Source organism: Mobula birostris, chromosome 8, assembly GCF_030028105.1.
Source record: "Mobula birostris isolate sMobBir1 chromosome 8, sMobBir1.hap1, whole genome shotgun sequence".
NCBI lineage: Eukaryota > Metazoa > Chordata > Chondrichthyes > Myliobatiformes > Myliobatidae > Mobula > Mobula birostris.
The window spans coordinates 66,718,877-66,732,622 of record NC_092377.1 but is presented as its reverse complement, the minus strand read 5'-3'; the positions used below and the strand labels follow the sequence as shown (position 1 = coordinate 66,732,622).

At 38.7% G+C, this 13,746-nt stretch overlaps 1 protein-coding gene across 10 annotated transcripts in view; it reads right to left on the bottom strand.

Annotated features, from left to right (window-relative positions):
* Window positions 1–13,746, bottom strand: part of arid1b (AT-rich interactive domain 1B) — a 416,405-nt gene that overhangs the window by 94,039 nt on the left and 308,620 nt on the right. For 5 of the 10 annotated variants that reach the window (XM_072265352.1, XM_072265356.1, XM_072265355.1 and 2 more), the window contains one exon: window positions 10,286–10,393. The exons of the other annotated variants lie outside the window; for them this stretch is intronic. In XM_072265352.1, coding sequence (XP_072121453.1) covers window positions 10,286–10,393 — 108 coding nt within the window. The remainder of the gene's footprint in view (window positions 1–10,285; window positions 10,394–13,746) is intronic. 10 annotated transcript variants of the gene reach the window in all.

Below are 13,746 nucleotides of genomic sequence, written 5' to 3'. Positions count from 1 at the left end.
AGCAAGCCAATCACCATATCTACTTGTGCCGTCGCTTTCAGTTTACTACGCACTTGTACCGTTCCACAGCACTCGTCAGTACCCTGTGGTTCACTGTACAAGTCCCATCTTAATTTGACTGCCTAAAATGCATCACCTCACTTAATTAAGTTGAAATCCATTTGCCATTCCTCAGCTCATCTTCCTAACTGATAAAGGTCTCCAGGCAGTTCATTGTAACTTGCCTCACCATCAACAAGACCCCTTAATTTAGTATCAGCAAACTTGCTAATCCTGCCATGAACATTCACATCCAAATCATTTACATAAATAATGAATAAGAGATCCCAACACTAACCACTGGGCACAGCACTAGTCATAGGCATCTAGTCAGAGAATCAGACTTCAGCCATGACCCTCTGCTTCCTATTATTGAGCTAATTCTGAATCCACCTCTCTAGGTCACCCTGAATCCCATGCGACTGGACCTTCCAGATCAGCCTTCAATGCGGGACTGCTAGTGCATCTGGGGCACCATGGTAGCATGATCCTATTACAGCCCGGGCATTCCGGAGTCCAGCGCCATTCTGTACACCCTCCTTGTCTAATGCTTGGATTTTTCCCTGTCACTCCGGTTTCCTCCCACAGTCCAAAGACATATCGGGTAGGTTAATTGGTCATTGTAAATTGTCCCATGATTAGGTTAGGGTTATCAGGGTTGTGGGGTTGCTGGGGCAGCATGGCTCAAAGGACTGGAAGGGTCTATTCCGTGCTGTATTGCTAAATAAAAAAACAAGAAGTTTTTTTTAACTGAATTCTCCCAGCAACACACACTGTCTTCATATTCTTAACCAAATGAATATAGACTGCTTGCATTAGTTCTATGTTCTTACAGGCTGTGAAACTATGATAAAAATAAGAAAGTGTATTAAATTAGAAAACACATTTAAACATTCTGTTATTGTACATCTTTTTGGAATGGTTTTTAAATAGCCAGCCTTAGAATCGAGAACAGTGCGTACAGGTTACTTAGTAGAAAGCATGTGCATTGTTTTTCAATTGTTGACAGGTTTAAAAGATTTTTGGTCAGCAATATCTCTAATATTTGCCTGAAAACAGCTATGACCATTCTATGGAAGACAAAGCAATTGTCTAAAAGTAGCTAAATGTTGCTTTATCAGTTCCTTGAACATTTGTAACATGAAAATAGACATTCTGTTTAATCTGGTAACTGTTCACACTAATTACATTATTGTTTATAATTCTCAAACTAGAGGCTAACAAGTGACATGAGAAAAAGGCAAGCCCTCCCACAAAGCAGCATGTAATTGTACTTCCATGTTACTTTAATCGGTTAGTAATTTGTTGGCATAAATCCTGATGGGCAACAGATGATGAAGTGATTAAACAGAATCAGTTGAACAGATGCCTGACCGGCACAGTTCAGCTGGACTCTGAGCAATCAATTTTCTCCCAAGGCTTTGGTGAAATTTCTTCAGTGAAGAGTCTGTTACACAATAAGAAATTCTGATGAATCTATCGGGCACTGAACATAACTCATCATAAACAAGATAACTGGACAACGTTATGGCAGAGGAGAAATCTGAACACGGCACAATCATGGACTTGTTTGTTTTAAACACTGACCAATGTTGGTCATATTTATGGGGTTCTGACCATTCATAAGTTAAGATTCTAAGCATCATAACCTAGAAAATTGCACTTTTTGTATCCATGTGTAGTTTTAAAGAATTGGTTCCAGGCACAGAGTGGCTCCGTGAGCAGCAATCTGTTTTCTGGGCCTCAAATTCAAACTGAGCCCGGACTGAAGAGATTAGAATTAATCTCTTTCTTTTCTGTTTTTATATTGGTCTGCTTTCAGTTTGAGTTCTAGCATTTACACTGATATATCCAGGTGGCTGGACGCATCCCTTTGCAAACTCAGGGATCGGGACATTTTCATTGCATTGTGCCTGCTTCGATCCTTTGACAGCTGGCAAGGCTGATAACTGCTCTGCTGAAGGTACCCTGAGGCTCTTCCAAGACAATTTTCCTGAGTCCCTTGGAGCACTTAAAACTCACTGCATGAGAATAATCTATCTCTTTCCAAGGTCCTGCAAGAACTTGTGGCAGTTCTTAGCTGTGGAGCTCTGGTGGGAGTAAAAATTCTGAGACTGTTTAGATGACTATCCCACAGAAAAGGTTTAACAAAAACTATGACTGATATTTTCTTATAGCACAGTACAGCACAGGAACAGATCTTTCAGCCCATGATCAAGTTCAAGTTTATTGTCATCTGACTACATATAAACAACCGAATGAAACAACGTTCCTCTGGACCATGATGCACCCACACAACAGATATTACACAGAACACAAAAACCAAAATATTACAGTATAAGTTAATGAAATATAATTCAAAGTGCACGTAGTAAAGCACAGCACAGGTAAATAGTAAACAGCTCACCATCCTAGTGATGTGATCTTGGTGGTGTCAGGGTGAGCTTGAGGGATGAAGCTGTTATCTAGTCTGACAGACCTAGTCCTGATGCTCCTATACCTCCTTCTTGACTGTAGAGTGTCAAAGAGATTGTGGGATAGGTGGTAGGGATCCTCAACAATGCTTCGGACCTTACGCTGAACTAATTAAATTAATAATGTCCAGCCAAATTAATCTCTTCTGCCTACACAATGTCCATATCCCTCTATTTCCTGCACATTCATGTGCCTATTCAGAGGCTCTTGAATGTCTCTATCATATTTGTCTCCATCAGCATCCTGGCCGCACATTTTGGGCACCTACCACTGAGTGAAAATCTTGTCATACACATCTCCCTTGAACTTACCTCTTCTCACTTTAAATACATGATCTCTGGTTTTGGATATTTCAACCCCAGGAAAAAGAGTCTATGTGCCTCTCAAAATCTTATTATCCTCAATCAGATTTTCCCCCAGCCTCCACCGCTCCAGAGAAAACAACCAAAAGTTTGTCCAAACTACCCAGAATAGCACATCTCCTCTAATCCAGGCATCTGGTAAATCTCTTCTGCACCCTCTCCAAAGCCTCCACGTCTGGCAACCAGAATTAAATGCAATACTCCAGACTCCAGATGCAACCTAACTAAAGTTTGAAAAAGCTGCAACATAACCACCTGAATTCTATTTCTTGACTCATTAAGGACAAGCGTGCCATCCTATCAACCTGTGTAGCCCCTTACGAGGACCCATGGACTTGGATCCCATGATCTTGCCATTAACAGTGCACTGTCCCTTTCCTTTACATCTGATCTCCCAAAATGCAACACTTCACATTTAGCCAGGTTAAACTACATCCATTTCTTTGCCCATATTTGCAACTGATCTATATCCCACCATATTCTTTGTTAGTCTTCTATACTAGCCACAACTCCACCAATCTTTGTATCATCTGCAACTTACTAACCCACCTGTTATGCTTTGTAACTTCAAAATATTCAACTAATTTAAAGGAAAACACGAGAATCTGGGAATGCGGGTCTATCTTCAGGTTTACTTTAAGCAAAGCACGCACGTATCACATGGTAGCGCAATGACATATGCAAGTAACGTATTTTTACATATAACCCATAATTATTTAAACAAGAATACTTAAACAACATACACACACAATTACAAAAATATTATTGAAATATTAAATACACAACACTCTTCTTTGCTTAGTTATAAACTCTAACTCAATATAGAATGCATCTCAGCTACATACACACTATACTATATAACTATTATATACAGACATCCACAGCATTGTAAAACAAGCTTAAAGATTAAATTGCTGTGGTGGCTTTCTCACTCTTGTGGAATAACATTTTTCCCTGACCGGGGGTGGGGGGGTCACTCTACTTGGCAGGTGAGATAAATAGCTGTGGAACAATCTCAGGTTTGGAGGGCCTCCTCTGTGGTGGCTGTGCCAGTTGACTCTGAAACAACAGGAAATGATTCTGACAGCTCTGAACACCTTTCTTCTCTGTCCTTTTTCTTCTTCTAGTTTGCATATCTTGATGTTGGGAAGGTGTATTTAGCTCACTGGAATATTCTCTTATTTATCGTTCTATTGCTCGCTTTACAATCTGATCCCTCCTCTTGGTTTCCTCAACCACATCATCATCTGATGAATCCTGTGATTTCATGTCTCCATTGACACCTTTCTTTTTGGTCTTCCATTCAAAAATGGAAGATGGGCTTTGGTCTTTGCATCTACTTTTACAAGCAGTTTTTTGTCCCCCACTTGAAGTTCATGCAATAACCTTAACGTACACAAAGTAGATTCTGGTTCTTTATACTTACAAAAGTTGAATGCTTGTATCTTTCCTGAAGCTCCTTGAACTCTCTCCCAGCTTAAAACTAAGCCACATTTTGCAAGTAACTGTCTGATTAGCACATTAAAAGCGTTCTCAGATAAGTTGCCTAAAAAAGCTATTGTAGTTGGACCACTACTTTTGTCACTTTCATGACTCCTCTGAGCAGCATGGTCCCTCCTTGGTTCAATATGCTTTCCAACCAGAGGCACAGAGGCTGGCACCAACATCTGTCTGTCCTCTGTTGGAAACAGTTCTTAATGCTCAGCATAGAGACAGTTATGGCCTCATCAGTACATTTCTTAATTTGCTTTCATATGGCTTTATTGTAAGGAATGTGGTATGTAAATTGTGGAACAACCTCCAATCAAGTTGTAGTTGTCTCCACCAATCATGCCCCCGTAATGTTGATCCTTCTGTTTTTACCACATACAAGCTCAATGTAGCTTGTTGGCTGGTGTATCATAGTTAACGAATGTTATTCCCACAGGAGTTACCTTTTCTCCAGTATAAGTTCATAGTTGAATATCTGCAGGCTTCAGTTTGGTATCTTTGAAATGCCATTCAAACTCATTTTGTGGAAAGACTGAAACAGCTGAGCGAGTGGCCAATTCCATTTTAATTAATTTGTCATTTACTTCTGGCGTAAGCCATAGTGCTATTATTAATTTTCAAACTGTAAACCTCAAGACTACACAATCTGTGTCACTCTCATCATTATCAGGTTTTCATCAACAGTATGCAGATTAGTGCTGTTTTTGAAACTGCAACTTGACTTATCATTTTCTCTTCTCTGTGCAGTCCATTTATTTTGTCTGCCCAAAATGGACTTTGTAGGTGACCGACTTTATTGCATATTCTGCAAGTTTCAACTTTAAATCTGCATTTGTTTGGTGCATGGGAGACCCTGCCACAACGGTAACACATTTTGTTCAGCCAGGCTGATGTTGCGACGCTGCAGTTTTGTTAATGTTCACTTTCACTCCTTACTGCAACTCAATTGCGTCTGCAGTTTCCATTGAAACCACAATTTCATCTGCTCTTTTAAATGTAAGTAGAATATTTTCTTTTAAGATTCCGCAAACTAAACAATCTCTTAGTATTATTAAGCCTACTACCGAACTGACAATGCTCAGACAATCTCTTCAATTCAGCCATATATGCTGAAATGGATTTCACTTCTTTTAGATTCTGCTTATGAAGCTTAAAATGTTCTACAATCAACAATGGCTGAGGTTAGAAATGCTCCTGCATTACATTGACAATATCAGTAAAGTTCATTTTGGATAGTTTGGTTGGAGCAGTGAAACTGAAGCAAACTGTGCGTTTAAGCCCAATGAACTCAGCAAAACTGGTACTCTTTTCTCATTGGCTACTTTATGTGCTTCAAAATATTGCTGAATTGGTTCAGAATACATATTCTAGTTATATCTTGTGAAATCAAATGTGTCAATTTTTCCAATATAACCAGCCGTATCTGTTTTTTTAAATGATTATCATCACCTTGTACTCACTCTTTGGGAACCCGTGAATTCTTCATTTTACTGCCTTTTTAAAAAAATTTGATCATGTCTTCCCTTCTGAAGAGCATGTGCTACGCTGATCTTTAAAAAACTCGACATTGCTCGCTGCATTTTTTTAAGTTGGAATATCTTGCTGTGCTTCAACAGGACGATAACCATATGACATTCATTTTAAAAAATACCTCGTCACTAATGTTATGTTTGTAACTTTAAAACATTCAACTAATTCAAAAGATGAAGGAATCAGGAAATGCAGGTCTAATTTCGGGTATACTTTAAGTGAGGCGCACACGTATCACGTGATAGCATGATGACATATGTAATTAATGTATTTTATATATAACCTACAATTAATTATTTAAATGAAGAATACTTAATCAAACTCCATATATATATATATATATATATATATATATATATATATATATATATATATATGCGCACACACTCAAAATTACTCAAATATTATTGAAATATTAAATGCACAGCACCACCCATCTATGATTCATCCAGGTTACTGTATGAGGAATCCCAGCGGATTCCTGTGGAACACTACTACTCACAGACCCATTGACCTGCCAGAGTAAGTCTCACTGACTGTCACCTTCTATGTTCAAGCCAGTTCTGAACCCAAATTGCGAATTCATCATGAAACCCATACATCTTAATCTTCTGGATAAGCCTCCCATGAAAGATCTTGTCAAATGGCTTACCAAAATCCATGTGGGCAACTTTCAGGGCTCTACCTTCATTAATCACTTTTGCCACCTGCTTGAAAAGCTCAGTCTGGTAGTAAGGTAGAACTTGCCCCTCAAAAAGCCATGCTGACTGTTCCTAATTACATTGTGGTTTCTCAAATGCTCATAAATCCTATCGCTAAGAATCCTCTAGAGTAACTTCCATACCACTGATGTGAGATGCACTGGTCTATAGTTATTATCCTTATTTCCTTTCTTGAATAATGAAACAACATGAGTTACCTGCCAGTTGTTTGGGTCCTCGCTTGTAGATAGAGGACACACATTGGTTAAGCCCCCAGCAGTTTCATCTCTTGTCTCTCTCAATAACCTGGGGTATATCCCATCAGGCCTGGAGACTTACCCATCTTAATGTTTCTGAAGAGACCCAACACTACTTCCTTCTATCTTGAAATGCCCTAACATATTAGCACACTCTACATTGCTCTCCCTATTCTTCATGGTAAAAACTGACGCAAAGTACTCACTTAGGTTCTCACCCACATGCTCTACTTCCAAAACACATTCCCTCTTTTATCCTTGAGCGGTCCTATCCACTCCCTAGTTATCCTCTTGCTCTTAATGTATGTATGGAATGCTTTGGGATTCTCTTTAATCTGATTTACCAAGGACTCTTCATGACCCCTTCTGGCTTTTGTAATTCCCTTCTTGAGTTTTTTTTTTCTGGCTGCTTCATAATCGTCAAGAGCTGTGTTTCATTTTAGCTTTCCGAATCTCACACTTTCTTGTTCTTCTGACAACCTCCACATGACATATGCAGATTGCCCAAAAACAACTATTCCATTAACTCTCTCTAGTTCCTGTCTAATACTTTTATAATTTGCCCTGTTCCAATTTAATATACTCCCAAAAGATCCATACTTATCCATATCTACCTTAAAACATGAGGAGCTGCGATCACTGTTCCACAATTGTTCTCCCACTGAAAGGCCAGCCACTTAGCCAGGATCATTACCCAATTCCAGGTCCAGAATGGCCCCTCCATTTGTTGGACTATCTATATCCTGTTTTAAAGACCCTCCTGGATGGACCTAACAAATTCTGCCCCATCTAAAACTAAGGAGATCCTAATCTACATTAGGAATGTTGAAATTACCTTTTCAATGACCCTATTTAGACATTTCCCTAATCCGCCTGCATATCTGCTTCTCAATGTCCCCCACCCCCACCCCCAGGTTGCTATGGGTGGGGTTGGGGGAAGGGTCTAATTACAATGATTGCACTTCTCTTGTTTTTAAGTTCTACTCATTTTGATTTAGTTGATGAGGTCTCCATTATGTCCCCTCTAGGTACAGCTTTGATATTGTCCCAAATTATTAGCACAATGACCTTTTCTTCACATAACCTTCTCCTCTATCTTTTCTAAGACAATGAAACCCTGGAGGCATCGATTCCAGTCCCTCCCTCAAACAACTTTCTGTTATGGGCACATAATAGTTCCATACCCTGATGCATACTCTAAGTTCATCACCCTAACCCATAATACTCCTGGTATTAAAATACACACACTTTAACCCACCTATTTCATTGTGACTACTACCTTGATCTTGCTTGTTCTTACTATTCATGACAGTTCCTTACTATTCCTTTCAGTCCCTCCACTTTATGACCTGGCAAACTAGTTTAAATCCTCCCAAGTAGCACCAACCAACCTCCTAATCAGGTTATTGGTTCCCTTAAGATGCAGCCTGTCCTCTTGCACAAGTCATGCCTGTCTAGAAGAGGTTCCAGTGTTCCAAGAACCTGAACCTTGCCCCATGCATGAACTTCTCAATCACACATTCATCTGTTCTGTTTCTTTATTCTTGTCCTAACTAGCACATGACACCGGAAGTAATCCAGAGATAACTATCTTTGAGGTCCTTTTTCAATCTCTTTCCAAACTCCAGGTACTTTCTGCTCAGGACCTCTTTCCCCTTTCTGCCTATATCATTAGTGCCAATCAATACCATAATCTCTGACTGCTTAGCTTCCCACCGCGCCCCCCACCAAGAATGTTCTGCAGCCATTCTGAAACATCTTTGATCCTGGTATCCAGAAGGCAACACACCATCTGTTGTCTGTTTTGCGGCCACAGGATCTCCTGTCTATTCCCCTAACAATTGAAACTCCTATCACCATTGTTTTGCTTGACTTTACCCTTCCCTGCTGAGCCTCAGAGACTGGTATAGTTAGCTATATATATTTTTTAATATGAGAAAAGCTCTGTAGCCCAAGGTACTTAAAACTTCATTGTAGAATTTGCTTTCTCAATTTTTGTAAATAAACATGTATGTCAATTTGTCCTGGTAATTACCAAATAAATCACACCCATTGCACAGGAAGGTTCCTGCCTCTATCTAGTTCAGAAAGTTTTTCTGGAATTGTATTATGAAAAGTAGTTTAGGAAGCAGTCAGTAAGTCAAAGAATCTCCCACTATTTTCAGGAAAGTGGAGTTCAGAAATGTATTGTTTTGACTGAACAAGAGATGGGTGCATAATCAAGCTATTATATTGTACAAAACTACAATGCTTTGATTTACTGATCATAAAAACGTGACCACTCAACAAATCGTAAGGTGCAACTTTTGTTTTATCCATATTATGCAATGTGTTATGAGCAGTGGATCATCAAAGAATATCTCATACAACAACCTTGTTTTAATATAACTTTATGAATAACCTGGAAACTCCATGGACAAACTGGTAATATGTGTATTGAATAAAAATCAAAGTGCCTGCTTCTCCTTGCGGGGGGAATTCAAGACAAGACAAGCAAAATTGAGTTCTTCCCCAAATCTGATACCATGTGGAGAATCTACACTGCATAAGACCTGGAAGCTATTTAAGTGTTTGGGCATGGATGAACATGATAAATCTTGAAAATGCTAACAGCTGGACACACTACAGCTTACAAATTGGGTCTGGGCAATGTCAACCCAGTTTCTAAGCCATTTAACTACAATAAATGGACTGGGAACAAATTTGGTAGGAAGAAAATAGATCGACACAACAGCAGTTAATCAAAAACAGCTGCAAGCTGTAAAATTTACAATGATGAAGCTCTTGGCAACATTCAGACATGTATATGCCAGAGAATTTAATTTTGCTAACTATAACAATCCACTTGTGACTAAATTTTTTAATGCTCAAAATGGAATCACCCAATAATTTGTTTGCAGTAACAGATTACAAAACAAGAATAAAATTTAATGCTAAAAGTTAAATTGTTAAATAACCTAAATACAGCCCTACAAACTAAAATCAGCATTTATGCCAATCTTTTTAGGCTGGGCCAGGGTTTGAAAAAAAGGCTCTCACATTCAACTATATTGTTAAATCTAAATTGAAACCAAAACATTTTTGAAAAAAGGCACTTTATTTAACGTAATTTTCAGCATGAAAACTTCTTGCAGATTTTTTAGGAATTGGTCTAGACTTCCAGCCACTGACTGCATCTAACTGAAAAGGATGAATTGCACACTATAGTAATCTAGTATTGGCAATTAATACACACTGGCTCCATCGCTATGGCCTGATTAACCGCAGATTCACAAAACGTTTTACCTTCCCTTCTCCCAAATGAATTTAATTTAGTGTTTTAATGCCCACTTTCCTCTCTTTTGTTCTTTATATTTATGTTGTGCTGTGTATAAGATTTCTCAACTACCAAAACCCTCCTATTTTGTACTTTCCTCTGTCAGATTCTTACCTCCAACAGTCTCGTCGACGATCTTTGCTACTTCCAGACCGACAGCGCCCCTTTCCTTTCCTTCCGATCCATGGGTGCTGCCATTTCTTTTAACTGTCATGGCACAACCTGCTCCAGGAGAAGCCACAGTAAACACAAGGACCACTGTCTCCTTCACAACTCAGCTGCCAAATCTATTAATAGTTTCCTCCCTTGCTCCTCAAACCAGGTTCAATGGATGAGAATTAGTAGTAGGCCAGAAATCTGAATATTTGGACAGTAGTTTCCCCCTTTTCTATTTTATACACTTGCCTCATGAGCTTTGTCACTTCTTTTTTATCTTCCCTTTTTAAGCTCTAGCTGTCCATCTGCCACCCTTCTCCCCTTTATTTCCTGTAACACCTTTTAAGCAACAGAGATTTTCATTATTGTTTAAGTTTCATTTCTCTGATGCATCTGTTGGAAAAAGCTTTGTTTGTTACAATCCAACAGGGACTGTAGTTGGATTGTCCAGTGATATAATTTGCTCAAAGTAACATGAGCAGAAGACTACACAAGGCTGAGATGAATAAGCATAATAAGTGGGATAAAGACAAATTCACATAATCCAAAATGAACAAACAGTAATAACCACAGTGCACTGTGGCATCATTCATCTGTTTTGAGAAAATACAGTATGTCAACTGTGGCTTCTCCTACGATCTTGAATCATAAAAGTTTGACAGATAGTATTTAAAATAAAATCTTAATAATGCGAGCCCTATGAGATCCTTTATCTATGTATTTATGACACAGGTAGTAGCACAGAGCGCAGACTATTTGGAAATCAAGGCAGGTAATAGTTAAGCAAATTCTACACCAAATAAAACTGGATCCCTGACCTCAGACAACTGGGAGGGTATTATTAATCAGAACCTCCTTTGCAAAGAGCTGAGGATGGCTCAAGTGCTAATCCACATTGAGGACAACTCAATGAATTCCTTCCAATATGGGACAACAAAAATGTCCAATAAACAACTTACAGCCACAGTGATGTCAGAACCAAACCAATATAAAACCTGATTCAGCAGTGCAAATGTAAAGGATTTATTTCTCAAAGTGTACTTTACAAGCTCAAGAGACTCCAGACATTGCAATCAATTCCGCATTTTCAGGTGATACAGGGAATATGTCAGCCAATTTGGCACAGCAAGGTCATACAAAAGAATAAATGACCAGTTTGTTTTAGTGAGAAATGAATGCTAGCCATGACACTGGGAGAATGATTTAGTTCATCAGATAGTCCCATTAGATATTTTGTACTCACCTGCTACAAAAAGGGTTTTCGTGAAATGCTTAATCTGAAAAACAGAATTCCTCTCAACCGCATTGCAGCAGTAACATTGATTTTGTGCTCAAATCTCTAGATAGGGAGTTGAGCTCAAAACACATGTCAGAGATGTTAAAGTTGAGATCTAATTGGCACACCGTTTAAAACCCTCTACTTCTTTCTTTCTTGGCATAAACCCTTTGACAATTACAAAAGAAGACAGTCTGTCCTGCTAACCATATGGCAGCAAATGGAAAACTGTCATTGTAAATGTATTCATGCTAGATCTCAGCAATCCTGGGTTTAGAAATCCGAAGGAGTTTCACTACAGGTTTGGAGCCATTCAAGTCATACAGCTTGAGGTCCCTGTGCCAAATTTTAAAAAGAATTGTCCCAATAGTTCTACTTCTCTTGATCTACAATGCTGCAAATTATTTTAATTCCATCTTGCAAGTTAATATTGAATCTACATCTAACATCCTTTCAGGCAGTGCATACATATAAGAATTTTATTCATAAAATGTCTTCTCTCACCTTTACCCTCTCTCTGGTTCTCCTACTACCTACGTTGATTGAAAGTGAAAAGCCCTTTTTTCCTCTGCTTTATGAAGACCTTTCTCCGTGAACATCTCTATCAAACATTCACCTAACCTCCTCTGTTCCAACAACAGTACTGGGGAAATTCTCTTGCTTTATATTTCATATTACTGAAATCTTCACCTCTGGTATCATTATTTCATTTGAAGCATTACATATAATAATTTGATAAACATGGCACATTTCAGGAATGCAGCTAGGCCTTCTTTATACAGCACAAACACTGTACAATGGATGGCCAAAATGAACACACTTTTTTCTCCCTACAGTGCGATAATCTCTATTAAATTACATGGGCTCAGATTATGCACCAGGTTTAAACTGGCACAGAGTGCAAGAATAGATACCTCAATGAAAAGCCAAGTGAATCTCTGCTCATCGCAGCTGCATGAAATCATGAGAAATACAGGGACAAAACACAACGGCAAACTCCCAGTGGAGTTGATTCAACAAGGGCACAGTGCAAGTTTCAGTAACAGTGCACAAAGTCTGGAGCTTGTTGACTCTCAGCAAAATCCAGGTCGTCATTGCCATCATCATTAGCTACTTGTCCATGCAATGTTATGCTGATAACTAAACCTGGCTCAGACTCAAGACTAAGCTGTCAATTTTAGGATATAGATTACTTGTCCCTAATCATATAAAAGTTAAAGAGCCTTATAAAAACCAGAATTCCTTCATTACATGCATGTCTAATATCTGTGCCCTAGCACATCCAGGGCATTTGAATATATGAATTAGAAGCAGAAGTAGGCCATTTATTTGCTCCAAGACTCCGAGGAAGGGAGGTCCAAAGACTTACAATCCTCAGAGAAAAAGATATCACCTCACTCCATTGTGATTTTTTAAAACAGTGATTCCTTGTTCAAGATTCTCCCAAGGAGGAAGTATCACTTCTAGGTCCTATTCACACCCTCCAGAATCTCATGTTTAGTGAACTCCAATGCATATATCATAGCCTGTACATTCATGCAATACTCATATAAACATGCCCCCTAATGCTTCCAACATTTCAAATTCCTTCCTTAAATAAAAGACCAATACTCTTGATGGTCTGATGATCTAACCAATGCATTAGATCACCAAAAGATACTGATCTTACTTTTTCATTCAAATCCTTATGTCTTTTCCTACCTTTGTCTCACCAGATCAGCAGCCACATGCTTGGTGTCATCATCCAAGTCACTTCTACAATTTTCAGCCCAGCCCCAGTTTCCATGGCATTCCACTTACTTCACAGTTTCAACCCAGAAAAAATACCTATTACTGCTTTCTCTCTACTTCCTGTTAGCCAAGCAATCTTCTATCCATGCCAAAATATTTCCACCTACTCCATGGACTTTCATTTTCAACAATAATATTACATGTCATATGGTAAACCAATTACATTCTACTTTATTTCTTCAGTGAACTCCAATAACTTGGTCAAACATAAGTTTTCTTTCATAAAATCATGCTGTATTTTCCTAATTACCTTAAAATTTTCCAACTGCCCTGCTGTAATATCTGGCCTGTAGTTTTCACCTTTTTTGTCTCTACCTTTTCGGATAAAGGAGTTGTATTTGCTGGTTTCCAA